Here is a 27,543-nt window from a genome sequence, read left to right as displayed (position 1 = left end):
CACCATTTAGTCACCAATAACCTGCTTGCCGATGCTCAGTTTGGGTTCCACCAAGATCACTCAGCTTCAGACCTCATTACAACCTTGAACTCCAGAGGTGAGATGCGAGTAATAGATGTTAACATCAAGGCAGCATTTCAACAAGCGTGACAAGGAAACATAATAAAATTGAAATCAATTGAAACCAGAGAAAAAATCTTTCCAGTAGCTGGAGTCATACCAAGAACAAAGGAAGATGTTTGTGGTTGTTGGAAGCCAATCATCTCAGCTACAGGACAGCATGACAGGAGTTTGCTAGGGTGGTGTCCTTAGCCCAGCCATCTTCAGCTGCTTCATCTATGACCTTCCCTCCATCATAAGGTCAGAAGTGGGAATGTTGCTGATGATTGCACCGTACTCAGTACCATTTGTGATTCCTCAGATAATTAAGCCATCTATGCCCACAAGCAGAAGTCCTTTGACAACATTCAGGCTTGTACTGATAATTGGCAAGTTAAATTCATGCGACACAAGTGCCAGACAATGAACATCTCCCCTTGACATTCAGGGGAATCACCATTGCTGAATCCCCCACCATCAGCATCCTGGGTATCATGACTGACCAGAAACCGAACTGGATCATCCATTTAAATACTGTGGCTACAGGAGGAGGTCTGAGATTGAATATTCTGGAGTGAGTAACTCACCTCCTGGCTCCCCACAGTCTTTCCACTATCTACAAGGCACAAGTAAAGTGTGGGATAAAATACTCTCCTCTTAACTGGAGGAGTGCTGTGCCAACAGCCCTGAAGAAGCTTAACAGCATCCAGGACACAGCATCCTTCTTGATTGGCACCCCATCCACCCCCTTCAACACTCACGTCCTTCACCACTGGCACACTGTGCCTGTAGTGTATACCATCTACAAGATGCAATGCAATAACTCACCAAAGTTTCTTCCACAACACCTTCCAAACCCATTACCTTACCACCTAGGTAAACAAGGGCAGCAAATACATGGAAACACCACCAGCTGCAAGTTCTCCTCCAAGTCTCACACCATCCTGACTTGGGAAAATATCGTCATTCCTCCATTTTGCTGGGTCAAAATCCCTAACAGCAATGTGGGCGTACCTGCACGGCAAGGGCTGCAGTGGTTCAAGAAGGGCAATTAGGAACGTGTGATAAAAGCTGGCCTTGCCAACGATGCCCACACCCCATGAACAATTAAAAGACAGGAAAAAAAACTGGAACTGATGGTGTGTTTTGCCACCCCCGCTCCACCTGCTTTTGACAGCTATCAGCTGTCACTGAGACAGGTGGTACAAGAGCAGAGCCCAGGGGGAATGGGCAGTTGAAAAGGAAGGAAACGCAGCTCCACTCTTCAGAAAGAAAGGAGCCTCAGACCTACTGCTCAGAAATCCAGAATAGCCAGCAAGTCTCAAAGTAAGGTGTTGGAAGAGAGAGATTTGCTTGGAAGATCATTAATCCAATTGGAAAGTTGGAGAATGATATCGTGCGCTGATCCGCGCGTAGCATTGGCGATACTTTTATTTTCATATGGTGGTAAGTCATCGAATCTCTGCTGGCTGCAATTGAGAATTACAAAATGTTCTCGGTTTTGTGTAAGCTTTTACATTTTTTTCAATTTAGTTATGAAACTGGCAGAGAAGCGTGCGGTGCTGCAGATTGACAGCCACATGTGCTCCTTGGTTTTATTTCGGGATTTCTGCGATAAACATCTCTGTATCCGGTGTATGAATGGAACATCGCTTTACAATCTTATATTACAAAGCTTATATGAAGTTCATTCTATGGTGCCGCACAATACTTTTTCTATATTTCAGTAGACCGCCTGTAAATCGTTGGATTTTCCGACTGTTGTATAGGAATGGTCTGAATTTTGGCTCAGGCTTTGGAATGGCGAGTGTTTATCCAAGGTCACTTTCTGGAGCCTGGCTGTCAGTCACGAATGTTGCGGGATCCGTGTTACACAGCGGAAATAGTAGCTCCGTGATGGCAATAGCAATAATGATGGAATGTGCCAGGGTGGCATGTTACTAGGGCTTAGGACGTTTCTTAAATGGTCGGGCTAAACTAGTCCAATCTTTAATTCACTTTAGTAATGCATTATCCAAAGATAGAGCCAGTGCGAATTAAAAGAGGTCATAATAGAGAATTACAACCATATATTGAAAGTTGTATATTATATGTTCCCGTTTATTTAATTTCATTCATATCTCTGTTCCTTATCCTTACGTGTAATAAGACAGCGAAGATCCATGGGGCTATTTTGGAACTTATATGAATTGTTTCGTGAAATTTGATATGGCTGCTAACCAAAAGTGAGACTACTTTTTAAGGATGTATTTGTTTAGTGGTGGATATGCAGCAGCTGTTTTGAGGTTTTGTAATGTGACACGTGGGGTAATCTAAAATTCTTTCTGGACATGATGTTAAAATATTCCAGCCATTGAAAGTATACAAGTACTAATAAAATGTTACAGAAGAAGGTATTCGGTACATATGTTCGTTACAATAGTTTCAATTGGGATATTGAAAGCATATACGATATTATCACATTAGCGGAAAGAAACACGAATTATTACTGTTAAGACATTTTAAATCTGGCATCTGTGTGTGCTCTGCGCGTATTTAAAATATACATATTGTTTAGTGTAAGAAAAACAGGCTAATTAGTCTATACGGATGAATTTGACGGGGTTCAAAATTAAATGTAATCAATGGCAAGTTCAAATAAATAAATATTGTATTAGAATGCTAAATAGGTGAACGATAAAATAATTTGCACTTCTTTAAACAAATCTTGTAAATATTAGAAAAGCCAATGTTTGGAGAAATAATTCCCAAGCCGGTTTTTTCAGTTCCCGCTGGAAGGTCCATCCATGGAAACCCCGCAGAAACGGCGCAAATGGCCCTTTGCACAATTTCTACGGGGACGCTAAAGCCACGCGGGGAGATTGGGGAAGCATCAGTTAAAGAAGGCTAGTTGTTTAGCAGGATACTTATTGAATCTCAAATAATAATTGGTCTAAATTACTGCAGTCAAATATAATTATCCTGCAAAGGATTCCGAACAGTACTGTGAGTGGAAGTCCATGGTCCTCCAAGTATGGATTGGCCATTGAAGCAAATCCAAAATGAAACCCAAGTGCCATTTCCACAGAGTAGGAGAGAGATTAAATGCTATCAATGCGCAGTTTAAGAGCACATTAACAAATCAACAAAAGCACATCAACAAAGAATGGTGTCTCGTTTAAGTCAATTGAAAAATTGAATAAATAAGATGCAGTAAAATGAGAAAATATGGAGAAAGAAAATGGTGCAAATAGTAATAATTTACAATTTAAGGAACTAAATTTTTACTTCAAAAGTATCGTGAGGGCTGAAGTAAAGCTACAGAGATTCAATGGTGGTAGATGCCTCGCAAATCATACTTTTATCTCGTCTTTTCTCAGGGCTGGTGCTGGCTTCTGAACATGAGACTCGGCTGGTGGCTAAATTATTCCAAAACTATAACAAGGTGATTCGTCCAGTGGAGAGTCACCATCAATCAGTTAATATTACAGTGGGACTGCAGCTTATTCAACTCATCAATGTGGTATGAACCAAGCAAATTTCTCTCTTTAAGGAAGAATGATTCTCTACATTTACCAATCTCTCACCACCTCTCCCGCACCAAAAACAATCCTCTTACTTAATGCAGTGCTTAGTTACATTACCTGTTTTAAGTAGGTTAAGAGTACAACAAAATAGGCCACAAAGATAGCGATATGGACCTGAAATTAAATTACAATGATGTCATACACTTTTACAATTATATTGGATTTCAGAACTAAATTTTACAAGCTATGTGATTTGTCATAAACTGTCAGCTGTTGGAACTTATGAAGGACTCAACGGCCTTGAAATTCCACAGGAGAGTCCCAATCTTCTGGCATAACTTTGTTGGGAAACATATGGAACTCCAGAGAAACAGTCAAATATTTGCACAACAAAGTGTTTAAATCCCTAGGGAAATAGACATCTCTCCCTACATTTATGCTTGAGCGTCTCTCTTTGAGGCTTAAGCGTTGGCAGTTGTTGTCAGGGCTCTGCTACCCTTTTAATGGTTGTTACTGCCAATCTGGTGATGCAGTAGGCATTTCTGCTGCTTGAAAGAGGCATGGCATGAGTGGGAGCATTGCCAACAGCAAGGAGCTCACCTCTTATAAAGAGCTGAGCAGGGAACCAGAATGGGTGGCACATTGCCCATTCTGTGGGGGATCAGGGCAGAGTGCTGGTGCCACAATAGTAGCTGCGTATCTACACAGTCATGATGGCATTCAGCAAGCAACAAACAGCCACAAGCTTCGATACCCTTCCCTGTCTTCTCCCACAATATGATGGCCACTCATTCTTAGTTTGAACTCTTAATTTCCTGCAAGCCAACCACTGGGGGAGGGGGAATGATGAGCAAGAGGAAGATAAGAATGGGCAAAGGGAGGAGCAGGAGAGACACAACTTCTTCCTCCAGACTATAAGGATGATGATGAAGGAGGGGTCAAATCACTCATAAATTCCCTGAACCTAAATCCTACTCATGCTGCTTTGCCATGTTTGATTTCAACACACCCTTAGTGTTACTTGTTTTTCCAATCTCACTGTCCAGCTCATTCAGGGGGAATTAAATAATGAATGGGAGGATGAGTCACTGGGTGACTTGCAGAGCATGAGAGAGCTGGAGGAATGGGAAATTGATGAGGATTTGTCAACTTCCCAGCAGAAGCTGAATAGAAGGCTGTCCATTGCTTCAGAAGTATGAGATCCAGAACACAATAGCACTTTCCTGAAATTAAGAATATTTGAGGAATCATCACACCTACATGCAGGCTCCTAGGTCAGTTTCAAAGGTATGTGACACCTAACAGGAAAATTTATAGTCTACATACTTCACTGTAGCAACATCAGGGATAGGTTTTCTTCATTGCAGGTATCAATGGAATCTGCAGTGCTCAAAGTGATGGCCACCCTGAAGTTCTCCTCCATATACTTCTGTTTACAAAACAAGTGGGGTCCACTTCCTGAAGATTGTCCATATCCAGGGATTTTTAGATGACTACCTTGTGCAGGCCACAGCATGATATGGGACACAGGAGCTTTAGCGTACTGCAGAATCGCACACAGCCTGGCAAGGCACATCTTTACAATTGGAATGTCCATCTCTTGTGTACTTTGCTAAAAGCATGAGTCTCATTGGAGCTCTAATCTCCTGCTATTTGTGCAACTCTTAGTGAGATCATTATCAATGGGAGTGGGGGTAGGCTTTGACATTGATTTGATATTCCTCCTTGAAGAACTTAGGGAAGACTGAATTCTGATGAATGAATGCATTGTAAAAACACCCAGTAAATCTAATGCTGGATCTTTTGTTTGCTGTCACACAGAATCTCTATACTAAGGGTATGGAAGCTATTCCAGTTGAGATATTTGATACTGTTAATTGTAGAAGATCAAAGAAACAACATGGGTGCCATCTATTGCCCCTGAAGCTGGGGAAAGGCAGAAACCTCAAAAAGATGGAAAACACTAACTTGTTGCTGCCAGAGGCACTGAATTCCTCAGCTCTCCTGCAATGTGTGTTGGACACTTGATGAATGTGTGCCTGCATTGCAGCCTGACTGATATTAGAGAGATTACCATGGCTGCCTGAAATGAGCCCATTCCATTTCAATGTATGTTTAGTGTGATCATCTTGATAGTCACACGCACAGAAAGATGACGCTGGCTACAAGTTCCCATGCAGTAGCTGGCACAGGTACCCTGTCACCACTTTGAGGAAGCATACTGTTCTAATGCTCATCTTGCTGAGGTTTTCATTGGATCCATGTTGTATGCATAGTCTTTGAGATTGATAATACTTGGTGAGGTGCAACATCTTTAAATTCTGTCTTGCTCTCCTTTCTTCGTTCTCTCCTATTCCTTCTCCTCATCCTCTGCCTCATCCTTAATAATGGAATACAAGGGCATCTTCCATGTATATATTTTTCATAATAAGCCTCCTTATTTGTTTATTAGGATGAAGTAAATCAAATTGTGGAAACAAACGTGCGCCTGAAACAGGTAACAAGGAAAAACAATTGCTTTCAGTTGCTCGGTTCCTTGTTTTAGTATAAGTGAAACGTCTCTATTAAATGTTTAACTAGATTTGTACTGCTTCTAAAATGTAGTACTTTGTTAACTAGCTACATTTAAAGGTGGTAGGGATTATTAAATTAAACATTTGTGAAATGTTTCTTCTTTAGCAATGGGTTGATGTGAAGCTTCGCTGGAAACCAGCTGATTATGGTGGAGTTAAGAAGATCAGGGTGCCCTCTTCTGACGTTTGGCTCCCAGACATTGTTCTGTACAATAAGTAAGTAAACAGTAATATTTAAAATTTATGGATTTAGTTTAGTGACATTGGCATCTTCAAACTTTTACTTATCATGATGACCCATTACTGCCATCCTTTTGACAGTGTGATCAGTTTTAACTTTATCTCCCACAGAGTCCAAGATCCACCCAGTATAGAAGATTAACTGTGGCTCCATTTGAGGGGAAGGAGGCCACACAGCACAGGGAAGGCAGTGAGGGACATGGAACTGTGAACTAAATGGGAGTGAGAGGGGCACAGGACTGTGAGAGACACAGGATTGTGAGGGAAATGGGCTGAAAGGGACAGGGGAGTTGAAAGGGTCACGGGACTGCAATAGACACAGGACTGTGAGGGAAATGGGCTGAAAGGGACAGGGGAGTTGAAAGGGTCACGGGACTGTGAGAGACACAGAACTGTGAGGAACCAGGGGCTGTGAGGAACAGGGGGCTGTGACGGATAGAGAAATGAGAGGGGTATAGGATTTAAAGGGACACAGACACCTTTGCAATCATTTAACGCTAATTCTTTCAAAAACTGAAAACTTTTAGCTTGAATTAAAGTGGTCCTTGAGAGTTGGATTCTTTCTGCATTTTGTCCACTTGAGGAGTTAAAGATTAAAGACTTTCACAACTCATTGGAGCAGGGGAAAATCTAACCGGTGAACTCCTGGTGGCTCCAAGGTGAACAAATGACCTTGGGGGATTTTGACTGCCCGTCCATTTGATTTCTGTTGGATATGTAGCATTACAATTATCCCCAGTATTATGCCATAGCACATGAAGAGAGGGCAAGATTTTGCCTCCAGGGTCAGGAACCCAACATCAGGACCATTTCTAGGTCCTGGCCCTACCCAGGTGTATGGAAAAGTAGTCATAGACATAGGCAGCTAATAGGCTGGAGTGGCTGGTTGGCCAACCAATTAGCAGTGTTGGATGCAGGATGGAGGTGGGAATGCTGAAATTCAGTCCCTATTTAAACACACTTCAACAGGTATTGCTGTAGCAGCCATTTGCAAGCAGGAATGCAAGCATCAGGGCAACAAGAGGAGAAGCAGAAGCCTGGCACCCAGGCCCCTCATGTGTCAGTTACTGACCTTAATGTGCCACTGGAGACAGGGAAGAGCAGGGAAGTCCTCTTTTTGAAGAGTGGCAGGAGAAGGCCAGCCAGCAAACAAAACGGACCTGGCTGCAGGTGGGTACAACTGTCAGCAGCAGGCATTTAGTTTGGAGGAAGTGGGTGCAATACCACAAGAGGTTTAATGACCTTCTTTTGCTCTGGCCACGTGAGTGCAACACGAGCCCTAATGACGGGCCTCTCGGTATTCACCTTCCAGCAGGCACATCAGCTGAGGAGCCTCAGGGTACATGCTGCTCTTGGACATGAGAGGAGTGTGTGTCCAGGGCACTTACTGAGCAAGGCCTAGAGCCAAAGCACTGTTGAGAATCTGGCAGCCCTAGTACATGCAGCTTCTTATGTGAGTGAGCAGCTGGCATTGGCCAGAGACTCCAGTGGTGACCCTCTCTCTCTCTGGGGCGAGGGTTTTCAAAGGAGGAACCATAGAACCATAAAAAAGTTACAGCACAGAAGGAGGCCATTCGGCCTATATTGTCTATGCCAGCCCGAGGACACCCAGGTGCCCCTTCTAATCCCACCTTCCTGCACCCAGCCCATAGCCCTGCAGCTTACAGCACTTAAGGTGCAGATCCAGGTACTTTTTAAGAGTTTAGAGTTTCTCCCTCTACCACCAACTTGGGCAGCGAATTCCAGACACCCACTACCCTCTGCGTAAAAAAGTTCTTCCTCTTGTCCCCCCTATACCCCTTCTGACACTTATCTTGAATCTTTGTCTCCTGGTTCCAGAATTCTCCACCAAGGGAAACAATTTTATCCAGTCTACTCTATCTATTCCCCCCATAATTTTGTACACCTCAATTAAGTCACCTCTCAGCCTTCTTTGTTCTGAGGAAAATAACCCCAACCTATCCAATCTATCCTCATAGCTACACTATTCTAACCCTGGCAACATTCTTGTAAACCTCCTCTGCACTCTCTCCAGAGCTATTACATCCTTCCTGTAATGTGGTGACCAGAACTGCACACAATACTCCAGTTGTGGCCTCATCAGTGTTTTATACAATTCCAACACTATATCCTTACTTTTATATTCTATATCTCTGCCAGTGAAGGAGAGCATTCCATATGTCTTCTTTATAACCTTGTCTACTTGAACTGCCTACTTCAGAGACCTGTGTAATTGTACACCAAGATCTCTCACTTCATCTGCCCGTCTTAGTATATTCCCATTTATTGTGTAATCCCTGTAACTGTTTGACCTCCCTAAATGTATGACCTCACACTTCTCTATGTTAAAATCCATCTGCCACTTTACCGCCCACTTCACCAACCCATCTATATAGTTTTGGAGATTATGGCTATCCTCTACATTATCCACTACTCGGTCAATCTTTGTGTCATCAGGAAATTTCACAATCGTGCCCCCCATGTTCATGTCCAAATCATTAATATATAACACAAACGGCAAGTGTCCCAATACCAAGCCCTGTGGAACGCCACTTGAGACAACTTTGCATTCGCAAGGGCATCCATTGACCATTACCCTTTGTTTCATGTTACAAAGCCAACCCTTTATCCAATTTGCCACATTACCCTGAATCCCATGGGCTTTTACTTTCCTGACCAAACTGCCATGTGGGACCTTGTCAAATGCCTTGCTAAAATCCATGTACACAACATCCACTACACTACCTTCATCAATTCTTCTTGTCACTTCCTCAAAGAATTCAATCAAATTTGTGAGGCAAGACCTTCCTTTAACAAATCCAGGCTGACCATCCCTGACTAATCCATGCCTTTCCACATGACAGTTAATCCTATCTCTCAGGATTGATTCTACTAATTTGCACTCCACCGATGTAAGATAACTGGCCTATAATTGTTTGGCATTTCCTTTGACTCCTTTTTAAACAATGGAACTATGTTTGCATTTCTCCAGTCCTCCGGTACCTCCCCTGTACCGAGTGAAGATTGGAAAATCATCCTCACAGCATCTGCTGTCTCCTCCCTGACTTCCTTCAGCAGCCTCGGAAACAATCCATCTGGCTCTGGTGACTTATCAATTTTCAAGGATTTCAGTCCTTCGAGTACTTCCTCTCTCTTTAAGACTATCCCATCCAATATCTCCCAGTGTTCTTCCTGGACTACTATATCTACATCCTCCCTTTCCTTTGTAAACACGGAGACAAAATATTCATTCAAAACTCTTCCCACAGCATCTGATCTACACACAAGTTTCCATCTTCATCTCTGATAGGTCCCACTTTTTCCTTAACTAACCTTTTAGCATTAATGTATTGGTAAAACATCCTTGGGTTATCTTTAACTTTACTTGCTAATCTTTTTTCATGCCCTCGCTTTGATTTCCTTATTTCCTTTTTTACTTCGTCCCTGCGCTTCCTATATTCGTCTAGGTTATCTGTAGTGCTTAGTTCTTTGTGCCTATCGTACGCTTTCTTTTTCTGTTTGATCTTCCCCTGTATTCCTCTAGACAACCAGAGGGTCTAGATTTTGCAGTACCACTCTTAATTTTGTAGGGGAGATGTCTACTTTGTACAATTAGGATCTCGCTTTTTACTGCTTCCCACTGGTTTTCCACTGTTTTATCCTCCAGCAGTGCTGTCCAGTCCACCTCAGCAAAGTCCCTTCTCATTTCTGCAAAATTAGCCTTCTCCCAGTTCAAGACTTTTACTCCTGCCTTATCTCGTCCTTTTCCATGGTTATGCTAAATCTAACTGAATTGTGATCATTGTCCCCGATATGGTCGTCAACTGTCACTTCACCCACTTCCCCTTCTTCATTCCCCAAGACTAGGTCTAGAATTGCATCTCCTCTCATTGGGTTTGTCACTAATTGGTTGAAAAGATTTTCCTTGACACACTGCATGAATTTTTCTCTCTCAGTGCCCCTTATATTGTTTGAATCCCAATTGATATTAAGATAGTTGGGTATATTAGGGTAGGAAGAGTGACCCAACTCGCCAACGCTACCGCTGTGGAGGAAACAGCAATGGAAGTAGCCGGGGTGGCCCCACAAGACCAACTGGGCGAAAGAGAGATGGGAATACCAGGAGGAGAGAGTGATAAGATAATGCTATCTGTGGATGAACGAAGTAGAATGCACTCCTCTCCCCACGCTTCTGACAGTATGCCAAAGATTTGACTGCTTGGGAAATGTCCACACTGCCAAGTGTTCTGCTGTCAAAGGCTAGTTCTTGTGCTCTCTTCTTGTGTCTCTGACAGCTCCTATCTTGGAGGGAGAATGGCACCAGGGCCATCACAAGAAATAGTGACATCAGAACTAGCACTGTCACGCCTTATGAGTATCAACACAGATACACTCACAACGGTTGGTCTTAATGCACACTTAGAGAGGCACTCGGTGAATAGGATGGCACTGGTATGCAGGAAGAGGGGAGAGAGCAGAGACAGTTATGGGCAATCCCCCTTGGAGGATGGAGGACAGACAGTGCCAAGCTCAGCTGGGCATGACTACAGGGCCTCGGGACTCACAGGAAAAGGGCCTCCACTTTGACCTACAGAGAGAGATGTGTACCACATGTCAGTTCTCTAAGGCAGTAGGGGGTCATGGGTTGTGAATGAAAGAGTACATTCAGTTCATTTTCACCGCCATAGCACAGGGTTTTGAATACGCGACTTCCTCCATTGACAGAGTGGTCAACCTCATGGACGACCATATGGGGCAACACTTGGAGTGGGTGCAGGAACAGGGCCATGATGGCCTCACATGGGTGCAAACAATGGTGCCCTGCACCTGGGGGAATCCAGCAATGGAGGCGAATCCCATTGAACCTTGTGCCTGCAGGATCCCATCCATTTGAAATTGTATATACTACCTAGCTTTTGCAAGCAGGGCATCAGTAACCTGTGAGATGCATTAATGTACTGCCACTTGCAAGATGCCACCAAGGTCCACAGCTGATCCTTTGAAGGCGCCAGAGGTGAAGAACTGCAAGGCCGCAGTAACTGTCACAGCTACTTCCAGGGCATGACAAGCAATACTGTGAGATTTGAGGTCTTCTGTGATGACCAAAAAAATCTCAGTGATATCTGCTTGGATAGGCAGTTTCCCGTGGCATTGATTCTCCGACATGTCTGCGGTATGCTGCAGGTATGGCCTCCATTATCTTACTGCCCCTTGTTCCTCCCCTTTGCCCTCCTCATGTTCCTCATCGCTGCTCAACCTAATGTCACCAGTTTGTTGCCTTGCTTATGCTCAGCTGCACTCACAATAATTTTGGAGCTCATCCCTCCCTCTTATGGCCTCATGATCCCTGGTGGGCCATAATTCCCCTCCACTGCCTGGAGCGTACAGATCACTCACTCTGCTACCTTGACATACCAAATGGTGTGTGCCAGTGGCTTGAGTGCTCCTTTCAGACATGCTCCCATTTATGGTCCCAGTTAAGTCGATGGCTCCCCATGACATACCACCTCCATGTACTTGAACTGTCCCTGGTCCATCATGCAACCTATGCATCCTCACCCAATTTCAAATTGGCCCTTAATGAGATGACAATAAGCTGATTAACAAGATTAAGGTCTCATTTCCAAATGGGATGCATTGCCAAGGCATGCCTTCACTGGTTCTGAGCAAAATCACCAGCAGTAAGAATGGAGGTGAACAATCAGCATGCTGGCTGCCCGCACTAATCTTCACACCTGCCCACCTCCACAATTATCCACACTGGGACTTTAAAATCCTGCCTACTGTATCAATCTAGCTTATATTGGGAGCCTTACAAATTCAAAATTAACATGCAGTATCAATTATGTTCTTTGGCCAGAATTTTACCTTTGGTATGCCGGCGCCCACCCGAAATGTCGGAATGTAAAATGATGTGCGATGACGTCAGGCCTGCGTCCGGATGTCACTGTGCACTGTCATGATATTTCATTCGGCGGGCGCATGCCAGAGTCGGCTGCACACCCGCTGATAATTGAAGGGCCTATTAAGGTCATTAACAAGGTAATTAAGTTGAAGTTTACCTAACGGTTGGCGGGCAGGCGAAAATGCCAAGGGGCCTTTACATTTTTTAGGAAACCTCATCCATGAGCGGGATGAGGTTTCCTAAAGCTAATACAAATTAAATAAAAGCTTTATTTTGAAATTAAAAACGTGTCCCATCTCATGTGACATTGAATTTTTATTGCATTTGTTAATTTTTTCAACAAGCGCTTCAATCTCCCTGAGGCACGGAGCTACCTCAGGGAGCTTGGAGCGCTCTTTCATGCGCATGCGTGAACTGTGCCACCAGGCCCTCTCTCTCTTCTCCCCCCTCCCGCACAGGTAGCACTATGCTCGCGATCCATGCAGGGCAGGCTTTAACTGGCCCACCCGCATGAAATTGATGTGCGGAGCCGAGCGCAGGCAGCGGTCGGCTTTCCAACCGCCCCTGCCCGCTCCCGCCAAGCCCGCCTGACGCAGGAAACATTCATGCCTTTGTATCTATTTTTGAATCATTACAGGACTGTGATAACATGGAACTTGGCACAAAATTAAATCCTCTTCTTAGATATCTAAGGCTCTCTAAAGAAGCTGTTCACATGGACAGTGCTGTTTCTCTAAATATTGCTATTTACCGAAACAGTACAGTTCTCAGTAATAATTGTTTTTTGTCTTTCACAGTGCTGACGGTGATTTTGCCATTGTTCATATGACAAAGGTGCTTTTGGATTATACCGGAAAAATAGTCTGGACACCTCCGGCAATTTTTAAAAGCTATTGTGAAATTATTGTAACACATTTCCCATTTGACCAACAAAATTGCAGCATTAAGCTGGGCATCTGGACATATGATGGTACAAGAGTTGCCATATTCCCGGTATGTTTAAATCTTCACCCAAAATTTTACCTTTTACTGTCGCATTTTGAAAAAGCAAAGCACCCGCTTTGCACATTAAATTTAATTCCTCCTCTGAATGTATTGCATTACACTGAGGTACAAACCAGTTGTCACCGGCAGCCCTCCAAGACCTTGTCCAAGTGGCCATTCTGTAGCCTGGTCTTAATTTCTCAAATATGGGCAAAACAATCCTATCTATACCCTACATCAAGCGAGGTGCCCAGCAGGGGTCATTGAATACTTGTCTGGGCACAGTGAATATGGGGAAGCCCATGTCAGTTAGAGAACCTGCCTAATTTTCTGTCCATGGATGTAAAAATCTAGCAGTGTCTGTTAGGGCATTGCTCCCTGTCCAATTTTCCTGTAATTGCTGCACCAAAATAATCTAATAGCTTCAGGCACAGGAATAGGAAAACCTACCATAATATATTTAACATAGTCACAGATTTTACAACAAGAGGAAATAGCCTCTGGGAGTATGAAAAGAGAGTTAGGTTTAAGTACTCTACACAGGGGATGGTGAATAGATATAATAGATTGCCAAGGTAGACATGAGAGCTGATCATATTAGCAAATTCAGGAGAGAGTTGGTTAAATACCTGGAGCAAATTTTGCTAGAGAGTGTGAGCAGTATCATGAGTTCTTATAATCCCTCGACACTGAATTGTCTATATAGATGGCACTGATTTTTTTCCAGACCTTACATTCATATCTTCTTAAGTACTTAATCAACTATAACAGAGCCAGTGAAGGATCATCATAATGCAGCTATTTATATGTTTTAAATTATACTCTAAATATTTTAGTCACAACTCCTGGATCATGTCTTGGATCCAAAAGTGTAGCCTTTATAATACACCAGGGCCAATTTTCTTCTTATACGCACTTGGAGGACTCTCAAATCCCAAGTACAAAGTGAAAGAAAATGGACAGAGACCTGTTATGCCCAGTCTTTGATTCCTTTATATTGCCTATTGATTTCTGGGGCATGGCTTTAGGGAGGCAGGCATTTTACCAATACAAGGGCAATGTGGGGGTGGGGGCACAACTGCTTACCAGCCTAACTTCCTCCTTCAGTGCCAGAGGTTCACTGATTTTAAGGGAGACTGAAAATAAATGGGCTTTAAGCTTGGCACTCAGTCCCACTCTGGGAAGACAGCAAATACCCGTAGCTCCAAAAATTGAAATCTCTTTTTCTTATGGGGAAGTGATACAGGAATCACAGGTGGAGGCATCATGGCTGCTGTTTCTGGATTCTCTTCAAGGTCAGCAACCATTACAGCTGTTACAGGTGTCACAAGGACATTGACCATTACAGCTGTTACAGGTGTCACAAGGATGGTGACCATTACAGCTGTTACAGGTGTCACAAGGACAGTGACCATTACAGCTGTTACAGGTGTCACAAGGATGGTGACCATTACAGCTGTTACAGGTGTCACAAGGACATTGACCATTACAGCTGTTACAGGTGTCACAAGGACAGTGACCATTACAACTGTTACAGGTGCCACAAGCCTGCATGAGTAGTGCATTGTCATTTTGTTAGCAGGTCCAAGAAAATTGGGTTTAGTATAGGAGGTCAGAGTGAATAAACCTGAATGCAAAAATTAGCACTTTTCCAGATATGTAAAGGTTTCAATAAAAATAATTGATAGGGAATATTGCAGAATTCCAATCACATTGCACAAATTTAAGTAGTGGGAAATATTGAATGCAATATTATGTTGTGGTTAAGAAACTTGTTAATTGATATTGTCATAGTAATGCTTTGATACAGAGCCCCAAGCTAATTTTCAACAGCCTCAAACTAATTTTCTCTATTATAGTTTCTCTCGATCCAATAGAGGAAGTCAATATCCATTTGTGCAGGATAGGTGTAAATATATGAAACAAGGGATGAATTCTTCACCGGTCTCAGGTCTGGGATGTGCCCTGGAGAAGACCTGCAAAAATATTTACCTAAATCTGTGAGAACTGTAGGTGATACTTCTGCTTTCTGGCACTAGAATTTACAAAGCTCATGGACGACCCCTAGTGGCAAAAAATACTATATTGTTATAATATAATATCAGAAACTGAAAGCTCAAATTTTGCCCCATCATCACACTTGCCCTCATTTTTTCACTGTCCCTAAGATTGTCTCTTAGAAAGTAATTAAGAGAAAATCCATGTTGTTTTGACAACAATAGACAATGAACTTTTTCCCACAACTCGAGGATCATGTCTACATGGAAAGCCTATATGGAACTCCAACAATGTTAAAATGTGCAAAAGATTTTATATTCCTGCCATTTCTGAAAATTGTATTATTAGAATATGAATATTGTTATGTCCAAAATGCAAATTGTTTTGGATTTCTAGGATGTGACATGCATTTTGCTTTACATCAGTGATATCACAGGATTGTTTTTATTCTATATAAGTAACTCAGACATGATGCAAGACCAGAGTCAAAGAAAAACCAGAAAGAGCAGAGGTTTCCTGGGTAATCTTGTCATTTTTAAGCTTGAATACAAAGTGTTTGTGCACATATTGACCCTAAATAATTCAGTCACACGCCTCTGTATCTAATCCCTGACCATTCACTGATTGTTACTGTACATTGCACAGAGTTGTGATTATTTTGGGAATATATTCCAGGCTGTGTTACAAGACAATTCTAATAAGCTCTGCAGTCATCAAATTTACCACATATAATGCAATTGGTCATGTTGCTGTCATATATATCAATATAATGTTCTCTGGATTAGAAAGAAACAACAGTGTTTCTATCATTTAAATTAATACTGTAATTTTTATTAACCCTTTATTAACATTTTAAAAACTGATAATTTTAATTGTAATTATGATGACCTCCATTTGTATAGCTTTTTAATAATTAATTAAATTACTGAATCTGTAGATTCTCTCGTTTATAAAGGCTAATCCAGTTCATCGTCATAATAATTTTCTCTTATAAATTGTGGTGTTTATGCAATGATTTGTGACTCTCAACTCCTTAAAATAAGTGAAACATTTCTGTTATGCTGTGGATTCACAAGATTTATGATTTCAGTTCGGGTTAAGGCGAGAGTGCTAAAAGATATAGTTCAGATTAACTGCCGTTTGAAACTTGCTACACGCTCCTTAGTGCAAAGTGAATCACCAATGCTAAAGATCTTGAGTAGTTGGCCAGGTCAGAGAAACAGATTTACCTCAAATAGCAGGTTTATCTGGTTTCCAAGCACCACATTTTAATGCAAGTTTACACTAGGGAGTTTATAGATGTTATCTTAAGCACTTTGAAGTATGAAAAGTAAAAAGTATTGAACAGGAGACAACGATAACAGAATTCAACATGCTTGATGTTATACAAGTGTATGAAAATAACTGGCTGACCATCTGGTCCATCAAGCCTATCCCACACAGTAATGATGCTTTTAGCATCATGATCAGACAACACCCACCACCTCCATCCACTCCAATCCCTCCACGCCCCTCCACCAGTCACCATGTAGCCTCCCGGGAGAGCAAAATTAATAGCTAAAAGCCCAAGGTCAGTTAGGGGAAAAAAAAATTGTAATTCTTCTCGACTTCCTTAGGTAATCGAAACGAGTGAGGAGAGCATATTGACTGCTTATATTACTTGGTATTTTATAAGCTATGATTTCTGCTCCCACCAGGAATTGATCCAGTTCTCTTTGAAGGTATACAGAGTGTCAGCATTCACTGCACAAGCCAGCAACACATTCCCCAGTTTTACTATCCTCTGGGAAAACGAGAACTGTCAAACATCTCATCCATCTCTAATCTTATTGGCATAAGTCCTGATCTAAACTATCATTAGCAACACAATTTAGCTCTTTAATTATCTTATAGACCTCTATCAAATCACTCTGAAGCCTATGATCTCAAAATAAATAGAGATAGCTTTTTAAGCCTAAGATTATTTAAGCTCTTTTGGCCCTGTTCTGAATCTTTTGAAAGTATTTTTATCAACCACTATCTGAGGGCATCAAAACTGTATGCAGTATTCTAAATATGGTATAACCAAGGCTTTTTTATATTTAATAGTTCTTTTCTCAACTGATTTCAGTTCTGTTCCACTTAAAACATAATTATAGTTGGCTTTGGTTTTCTCAAATACATGCAAATAACATTTGACAGCTATTGGCGCTGTTTTCCAGTGTACCCCATGTTTCTACTCCAAAGTCCAAACACTTGCATACACGTTTGTACCATCCACAAACTTATGGATGATTCCATAGGTTATTTATGAAGATAGTCACAAGGTTGTTGGTTCAAGTCCCACTGCAGGGCTTAAGCATAAAATCAACGCTGACACTCCAGTGCAGTACTGAGGAAATGCTGCCTTTCAGATGAGACATTTGCCTGCTGGAATAGATGTAAAAGATTGCTTGATCACTGATAACCCAAAAAGATGATATCTGTGATGCCCTCATTTACTAACCTCATAACCTCTTATTCTGGCAAATTGGTAAGACATGTTTCCTTTTCCAGAAGCTGTGCTGAGTGTCTCTGATGATTCCATCTTTATCCAGGTGATCATAAAGTTCATCTGTTATGATCCTAACAAGCACCTTACCTACAATTGACAGACCAATGGGCCTAAAGTTCCTTGGATCTGACTTGTCAACCTTTTTGAAAATTTTCAAAAACAAGGGAATAATGAGTTGTTAAAAATGTGTGCAAGGAACTTTAAAATAATATATTTCCATTCTCTTAGATAAAATTTAATTGTCGATTTAACATAACATATAATTACAATGTTATGGTTCTTATTCAGGAAAGTGACCGGCCAGATTTGAGTACCTTCATGGAGAGTGGAGAGTGGGTAATGAAAGATTATCGTGGATGGAAACATTGGGTGTATTACACCTGCTGCCCCGACACTCCTTACCTGGATATCACCTATCACTTTGTCATGCAGCGTCTGCCTCTTTATTTTGTTGTGAATGTCATCATCCCTTGTCTGCTCTTTTCCTTTTTAACTGGATTGGTATTTTACTTGCCAACCGATTCAGGTATGAAAAGAATATTTGAATATATTTTGCAATTTGTTATTGCAGAAAGAAGCTCATTCTGTTCTATGAATGTAAAATAAAATTAGAGTTTGTCCCAACTGTACTATTTTGTAGAAATGTACATTTCTACTTAGTTTAATTCTTTCTCTTTGCCTTCTCTATTAATTTTCTCTGCTCTTCAGCCACATTAGTTTCTTAGCTGTTTAAATCTGTCTCTTAAACTCTTCCCTCAACAGTTTATGATGCTTTAGATTCTCTACAGCTTACCCTCGACATTTACAATTACATGTAATATTAGTTTACTTTGTCTTCATTCACAAATTCCTTGTCTAATACCTTACAACTTCCAGGATATTCACTCATACTATTTTGTTCAACTTAACAATTACTCAGCCTCCTTCATTTCTTTTATAATTATTAGCTTTCTTGGACTCATGTGTACTTTGGATTCATCTTACATGTATTCCATCTTTATCCACCCTACATTCACTCATACATGCTCTCTACCTATCTACCATGTACTCATTCCCTCTCAGTGCACTTTGCATTCATTTATGAAACTTTTTTATCCTACACATTCCTTGGCACTTTGCTGTGACAGAATACAACCATACTATCACATCAGCAATCAACAGTTGGCAACTTACCATGCTTTCAAATCATTAAATACCAAGCACTAAAAGCAAGAATAAATTACAACTACTGAAAATCTAAAAACTGAAAGATAAATGGCCTTTTTTTAGAACATTAATATTGTCCATAGTTGCTAGTAGGCTACAGCTTAATATTTCAGATATGATTTTATTCTGTCCACCATCACAGCTATGTTTCCTCCTACCTTCCCTGATTTTCAACTGTCAGCTGCCTGTTTTTCAAGTGAGAAAAAGGTGCCCAACTATTGAAAATTATGTCTCATTTCAGGTGTATATAGTTCATAAAGGTAAAGCTTCTCCTTGTTACTGGTTCATATCGTTTTTACCGCATTAACTCCCGATTTTCTTGCAGGTGAGAAGATGACTTTGAGTATTTCGGTTTTGCTGTCTCTGACTGTGTTCCTTCTGGTTATTGTTGAGCTGATCCCTTCAACTTCCAGTGCTGTGCCTTTAATTGGCAAATACATGCTCTTCACAATGATTTTTGTCATCAGTTCAATCATTATTACTGTTGTTGTAATTAATACCCATCATCGCTCTCCAAGTACACATACAATGCCTCAGTGGGTACGAAAGGTGAGATATACATCATATGTTTTATTCTTTTTGAAAAATAATCAAGAAGTCAAAAGGGGATCAGAAGACCAGATCAAATTGCTGATTGTTATGTAGAATTTCAGAACAGGAAGCATGGATATCCCAAACTGGAACATTGCTAATAACAAGGCAATCAGATAAACAGCAGATGGAGCGAGAGTTTGCACCGACTCTTTTTAAAAAATAGGTTATGACAGAATTAAGGTCCTTCTGGTTTCAATCATTGGCATTTCATCATTGTAGCTCCAGTTCTGTAATCCTAGCAAAATTGGTGCTGTGAGCACTGGTAGGCTCTGAGGTGGCAAGACTGAACTCATTGTTTCTTGGAAGATCAGCCCCTTACTAATGTAATAGGTTCTCTGCATGTGTCCACCACAGGTCAGGGGAAAGGGGCTTTCATGTTGATCAAAATGCCTGCATTAGCTATGATGCTTTGGATAAAATGGGAAATGCACTCCTTTTGACAATGATGCTTCAGGAGTCCTGCTGTCGAAGGTGTCCTGCTGTAAGGGGTGCAGCGAAGGAGACTGCCCAACCTTTGTACTGAAGGGTAATATTCTGTGAAAGTACAAGTGCAAGCAGTGTGGTTAGAGTCTGCTGTGAGAATGAGTGCAGTCTACATGGACCTGTAATCCATTGAACCCGGGCAAAGCATAGACAAAGAGCTTTCAAGTACCAGGAAGAGTGCCATTTGGACAGATTATTCCTATAGGTGCAAACCTTGCAAGGAACAGAACTTTTAGGCAGGTGTTATCTGGACTGGAGGGGGCCTATGAACTTGAAGCACCTATACACATCTAAGGAGATCAAACTGGCAACCCTCGATCTGAATTGTGGCAGGAGTAAAAAAAAACTTGGGTTTGTGTTGTGCCTTTCACAACCCAAGATGCCCTAAAACACTATGCACCCAATGAATTAGGAAACACAGCAACCAATCTGTGCACAGCGAGTTCCCACAAACAGCAAAGCCAAAATGACTGCTTTTTGTGATTTTGATTGAGGGATACATATTGGCTAGGACATCAGTGATAATTCTGATCAGCTCCGCACCCACCCCTGCCTGCTCCCGCCCAGCCTGCCCGCCATAGGAAAAATCCAGGACTATGACTTATAGTCCATTAAGAGCTGCTGCTCAATTGGATTTTATGCTTCCCAGCTAAATATAAGAGGTTTTCCTGTGTCAAAATCTATTTAAGCAGGTGCTGATCACAAAATACTGCACAATCTTCCTCAGCAATGGTCTATTTTTGCCAAGATTGCTAACTTGGTGCTAATATGCTTGGAAAATGTAAATGGTTAAAACTGTGCTAACATGCAGTTGAGAAAATGCTTGTGACTTCAAATGAAATTTGTTTAATGAGAAAAATAATTTGTCCTGAGGTATGAGCAAGCTTCTCAGACCAGGTATGTCTGTGGTGCAGTCTGATCTTGGAAGCCAGACCTCATAGTTACTGTGCCTAGAGTTCATGATTTACTTCATTTAAACTTGATAAAATCCCGAAAAGAGCTAAGAAACTAAAATAATTTGTTGGGTGGATATCAGGAAACTGTTTAATGTACCAGTGAAGGTCAAGTACTGTGCAGTTACTTAATGTGTGATGTCACCTTGACTGTATGTAGATGACAATTTATAGTTTAGCATAAAATATATGCTTTGTCAGTTTGGTGTTTTTCTGTCCATTGAAGAGATTACGAATATATGGTAGTAATCTATACTATGGGCTGAATTTTTGGGGCGCTCAAAGACAGGAGCAGAGGAGGGGAACCCCAAAAATGACCAGCACCGGATGGCATGTTAATTTCAAAGCAATAATCACCAAGGCCGTGGAGCGCAGGACAGCAATCCTGCTCCCCTCCCAATTGAGGCCAATAGAATTAGTTAAAAAGCTCATTTAGAGTTTTTTGAAGGAGGAGGTGCAGGGTTTTAGAAGCTGTCAGTTTCAGAATAGGAGGTGGGTAGGTTATCCAACTGAGGCTGCCTCAGGGCATTACACTGGACCCATAAGAGGGTCAGCAGGGCAAAGGAGGACTTGACATTTGGTAAGTGCTCTTGGTGCTGCACAGGTTGCAGGGAGAGTCAGCACTCAGTGCTTAGGCATTGAAGGCATTCTACTCCTGGCATCACGGGGGTAGAAGAGCAGGGCGAGATGTTGCCATCACAATAGAACTATCACTCATCTAAAAGGAAGGCCACAGCTGGCACTGGGGGCACAACAGTCAGATTTGTGGTCCAATGGCAACGAGGGGTAACACCCTTTGCAGGAAATGCAGAACTCTAGGCATCAAGAGGGTGTGGGTGAGGAATGACAGAAATGGAAGAGGGAGAGGAAGACAACAGGGGCTATAGCCTCAACACAAAATCTACTGCCAAAGATGAAGTTACTTGGAGACCCAGTGTCCTATGAAACTTCAACTTTCCAGGTCACTAACATCTGTGCCTTTGTTGTCATTGACCTTGCACCTTGCAGCACTGGCCACCATGCCCTGCCACTGACCATCAAAGTCAATGTCTTTGCTTCTGGTTCCTTCCAAGGATCAGCTGTGTACTTTGGTGGCATCTCCCAAACTGCTGCACCTCTCTTTGTCGCTAAATTTTGGTCCCATCTGTTCAGTTACCTCTGCTGCATTCCTCCATCTTCTGTTTCTCACTGAGCCAAAACTCCCTCCAGACTATAATAAAAACAGAAAATGCTGGAAAACTCAGCAAGTCTGGCAGCATCTGTGGAGAGAGAAACCAAGTTCATGTTTTGAGTCCATATGATTCTCCGTCAGAGCTAAATAGAAGTAGAAATGTGATGAATTTTATACTGCTTAAGAGGGTGCAGGTGGCCCTGTGGCAGGGGTTGGGGGAAAGGATTTTTAAAAATTAAATAAATAAAATAATAAAAATAAATATCAATTTTTAAAATTGGATTTTAAAAAGGGGTGAGGATAGAAAAAAGAATTCATGGTCTGAAGTTGTTGAACTCAATGTTAAGTCCAAAAGGCTATTAAGTGCCTAATCAGAAGATGAGGTGTTGTTCCTCCAGTTTGTGTTGGCTTCACTGGAACAATGCAGCAGGTCAAGGACAGACATGTGGGCATGAGAGCAGGGTGATGTGTTGAAATGGCAAGCAACAGGAAGGTCTGGCTCCCCACCCTCCTACCCCTCTACCCCCCTGTGCTTTCTGTGTTTTCACAGAGCGCTGACCGTTGTTCTGCTATTAACACATTCTGCTGTCTTACCTTTATGCCACTATCAGCACCTTCTCTAGTCTTTAACACTACCATTAACCCTCCCTTTGTCTTGTGCCCAAGGCATCTTTGCCAATCTCTCCTTAGCTCCCAGCTCTTCTGGCCTTCTATTTTGCTCCACCTGCTCCACCCCCTCTAAAATCAATTACATTTCTACTTCTCACTAGCTTTGAAGAAGAGTCATACGGATTTGAAACATTAACTCAGCTTCTCTCTCCACAGATGCTGCCAGACCTGCTGAGTCTTTCCAGCGTTTTCTGTTTTAATTTCAAATTTCCAGCATCTGCAGAATTTTGCTTTTATCTCCCTCCAGGGTCCCTGCTTGGTTCTGTAATTTCTCTCCCACCTACCCTCATAAGCATTCTGATCTAATCTTGTCCAAGAATCCTACCCCATGCTCCCTTGACAGCATTTTACTGAACTGCTAACCATCCAACTCCTCTCCAATCTAAATGACATTTTGAATAGTTCCTTCTCACCAGGAGCTACTACCTTCCCTTTCAAAACTCCTAAATCACCCATCTCCCATCTCCGACGTCTCTTTCTAATATCTTTGGAAATGTTGTTGCCTAAACCTGTGCCCATCTTGCCTAGAACTCCCTGTTTGAGTTTCTGAAATCAGATTTCTGTCCATGCTACAGTGCTGAAATAGACTTAACCAAAGACACAATTAATATCCTCTGTGACTGTGACTGTGGTGCTTTACCCTTCACCATCCTGCCTGCAGTTTTTGGCATGGTTGATCACACCACCTTGTTCGAACGTTTCTCTTCTGATATTATCTCAGTGAGGCTGTCCATGGTTTCATCCTTACCTATCTGTTCTTAGCCAAATTATCTCCAGCAATGACTTATTTTCCTGTCCCCATACCAATATTACAGGGGTCCCTAAGGATTTTCCCTCTTCCACATCTACATGTTGCCTCTTGGTGTCATCATCCACAGATATGAAGCCAGCTTCCACGTGTACGTTGATGAGGCCCAGCTTCATTTCTTCATAGGGTCGCCAACCCTCCAGGATTGGCCTAGAGTCTCCAGGATTTGGGTTCTCCAGAACACTGCTGTGTGCAACCCTGGAGAAAATCATCAGGAGATTTAAAAAGATTTATTTATGTCATTCTCCTTGAACATTTATCTTTACCAAATATAAAAATATTGAAAATGTGGCAAAAACAGCTATTTGGTTGACAGTCAAGCATCATCCAACTGGGTAATGAGTTTTTTTGCTTCCCAATTGCTGCAGGAAGGCAGTATGTCACAAAGGTGGATGTGTTGGCCAACTAATGGCTGGAGCATGGGGGCAAATTGTGTGATGAAACCTCCAGGAATACATTTAATCATGGTTGGCAACCTTGTTTCTTCATCAAGCATCACTACCCCTCCATTGCCTCCATGTTGTCAAACTGCTTGTCCAATATTCAGTCCTGGATGAGTCTCAACTTTCTTCAGTTGAATTTTGGAAGATTAAAGCCACCACCTTTGTTCTCCCACCACAACTTCTAAATACTTGCCACAGATTCACTTTCCCTTCCTGGGCACTGATTTAAGCTGAATCAGACTGTTCGCAACCTCAGCATCTAGTGTCCTATTCATCTTGAGGTTAAAGCTCCATTTGCTGTCCATCACAATGATCATCCACACGCACCTCCGTACCATTGCCTCAGTTTTATTAGGTTAAAGTTGCATTAATGCAAGTTAATGTTATCCTTGCTGATCTACATTTGCTGCTGGTCCTCCAAATTTAAAATTCTCATCATTATCTTTAAATCCCCTTATAGCATTGCTATTCTCTCCCTTTATTATCACCTCCTGCCCACCCCTTCCTTCAAAATTGTCACTGATGTTTGTGTATCTCTCTTTGTTTCACCCTAATATTGGCAGCCATGCTTTCAGTGTCCTAGGCCCCATGTTCTAGAATTCTCTCTCTAAACTCTCCATCTCTCCTCCCTTTTGAATCTTCTTAAAACCTTTTTCAATTAACATTTTGATCACTCCTCCTAATATATCTTTTTGTGGCTTGTTGTCCATTTTTTTAATCATCCACCCAATAGTGCTTCATAAATGTATGTTCTACATTTAATGAGTTATTTAATCCAAATTGTTGTAGTAAAATTAGTTGCAATATAGTTCGGTTTCAAAGAATGGTTTCATTCATTGCAAGAGACCGATTTTCTAGTATGTTACTTTGTTTTACAGGTTTTTATTGATACTATACCCAATATCATGTTTTTTTCAACAATGAAAAGAATAACCAAGGAGAAGCAAGAGAAAAGGATATTTACTGAGGACATTGATATCTCTGACATTTCTGGAAAACAAGCATCAGGAAACATCATCTTCCAAACTCCTCTAGCAAAAAACCCAGATGTGAAAAGTGCTATTGAGGGAATCAAATATATTGCAGAGCACATGAAGTCTGACCAGGAATCAAACAATGTAGGCATTTTATGTTCTTTATTTCTATTTTAATTTATATTAACAGTTAAATAATCTTTATCCAGTTCTAAAATTTTGCAATATGCTGAGAATGATTTTGAATTTTGACTTTATTTTGCAAAGTATTTGAACTAATCAGATCTTCACCCCTGCCACAGCACTGAAATAGTCCCAATTAAAGTCACAAATGAAATTCTGTGTGAGCATGGTGCACTATTCCTCCTCATCCTTTTTGGTCTGCCTGCAACCTATGACACGGTTGACTTAACCATCCTCCTCCTATGTGCCTCTTCTGTTGTCCAGCTGAATGGGACAGTCATTGCCTTATTTCATTCTTATTTTCCAGTCATAGATGTAGAATCTCCTCTGATGGCTTCTTTTTCCATTCCCAAACCGTAACTTCTGGAGTCTCCCCACGATCTATCCTTACACTCATCCTATTTTCATTTACATGTTGCAACTTGGCAACATTATCAAAAACATCATGCCAGATTCTATATGTATCCTAATGGCACCCAGATCTACCTCAACCATCTCTCTTAACCCCTTACCTATGTGCTGTCAAGCTGTTTGTCCAATATCGAGTACTGGATGAGCAGAAATTTACTGCAATAAACATTTAGAAGATCAAAGCCATATCATTATCCCAACCACAAAACTCCATTCCATACACTTCTATTCCATCCCCATCCCTGACTATTGTCTCCAGCTGAACCAGAGTGTTCACAACATCAACATCTTATTTGACCCATGAGTTTCATCCCACATATCTTCATCACTAAACCCACCTACTTCCACTCCTGTAACATTGTCTTTCCCTTCCCCTGTCTCAGCCATCTACTGCTGACACCTTCAACCATGCTTTTGTTATCTCAGACTCAATCATTTCAATCCTGTCCTGGCTAGCCTCCCATCATCTATCCTCCAATATTCTACTTCCCTATATCCTAACTCACACAAAGTCTTGTTCATCCATTATGTGTGTGCTCATTAACCTTCATTGCTTCCAGTCCCTAAGCACCTGGATTTAAAAACTCTCATCTTTGAATTCAGAATCCTGCATGACCTTGTTTCTCCCTATCTCTGTACATCTTCCAGTCCTACAACACCGTGAGAAATCTGTGCTCCCCAATTCTGGTTTCTTGTGCATCCTGATTTATTTTGCCTCACCAGCCATGCCCTAGACCTGCATAGACCCTAAGCATGATTCTGTCCCTAAACCTTTTCTAATGACTTCGTCCTTGGATCAGTGACATTTCTCTGTTTGAATGTGCTCCTGTGAAGGGCCTTGTCATGTTTGACTGCAATAAAAGTGCTATAAAAGTGCAAATCATTGTTGTTTATATATCTTGCCTTCATCAGCACAGTAATTCCCAAGAAGTAAAATGTGGCATTGCTAATATTTAGCTTCATCAAATATTTTTTTTTGCTCAATGGAGCTCAAAATTTCCAACTGCATTAATAGCAATGGAAATTGTGGAAAATAACTCAGCTCTTGAAAGACTCAGTGTAGCTGCTGACTGATAATAATATTTATTTACTTTTAACTTCAATACCAGGCTGCAGACGAATGGAAGTATGTTGCAATGGTGATTGATCACATTCTGTTGGGTGTCTTCATGCTGGTTTGTATTATTGGTACCCTTAGTGTCTTTACCGGCCGTCTCATTGAACTCAATCAGCAGGGCTGAATCTTATTAATGAACAGACAATAAATTACTGGATACTGGTAAAGGGAATGGACATTGCTTCACAGAAAAGATGAATAGGCTAACTGTTTGTAAATGTAGTCTGCCAAACAAAATGTATAGTTTTCTTTGCTTTACATTGTATTACATTTACGGAATTTGAACATGTAAAAAAATAAAATCATATTAGTAAACAATATTAATGCAAAAAGCAGCTGAAGCATAAAAGTAATAGAACATTTCTTTTATTACCATCATCGTAAAAGTAAAAACTTGGTAAAGAATTAGATTTGAAGTCATTTGCATTTTGATAGAGACATAATTATGTAGAAAATGAACAGTATAGACTAAGATGATCTCACCCATGCTTTAATATCTGAAGGCTGCATTATTATATGTTTAGAAACATTGTCCTACTATATAATTTTATGTTTGTTTTACAGATTGTTAATAAACAGATAAATGATGCTGGATTAAAACAACATTTTGTATTTATGGTTCAATTTAATGCAGATACAGCTGAACTATTTGAAGATCAATTTCATTTTGTAAGAGAACAAAGTGATCGTAAA

At 41.2% G+C, this 27,543-nt stretch overlaps 1 protein-coding gene across 1 annotated transcript; it reads left to right on the top strand.

The window, feature by feature from the left end:
* The first annotated feature begins 3,409 nt into the window (after positions 1-3,409).
* chrna1 (cholinergic receptor, nicotinic, alpha 1 (muscle)) lies at positions 3,410-27,332 on the top strand. Its single transcript, XM_041200250.1, has 8 exons — positions 3,410-3,601; positions 6,058-6,102; positions 6,285-6,394; positions 13,121-13,316; positions 18,127-18,364; positions 19,370-19,593; positions 25,044-25,283; positions 26,843-27,332. The coding sequence occupies exons 1-8, from the start codon at positions 3,410-3,412 to the stop codon at positions 26,972-26,974; spliced, it is 1,377 nt and encodes a 458-aa protein (XP_041056184.1). The 3' UTR covers positions 26,975-27,332.
* The last annotated feature ends 211 nt before the right edge of the window (positions 27,333-27,543 follow it).

This window comes from Carcharodon carcharias, chromosome 12 (assembly GCF_017639515.1).
Source record: "Carcharodon carcharias isolate sCarCar2 chromosome 12, sCarCar2.pri, whole genome shotgun sequence".
Classification (NCBI taxonomy): domain Eukaryota; kingdom Metazoa; phylum Chordata; class Chondrichthyes; order Lamniformes; family Lamnidae; genus Carcharodon; species Carcharodon carcharias.
The sequence above is the reverse complement of the archived record's forward strand: the minus strand, read 5'-3'. Positions and strand labels throughout refer to the sequence as shown.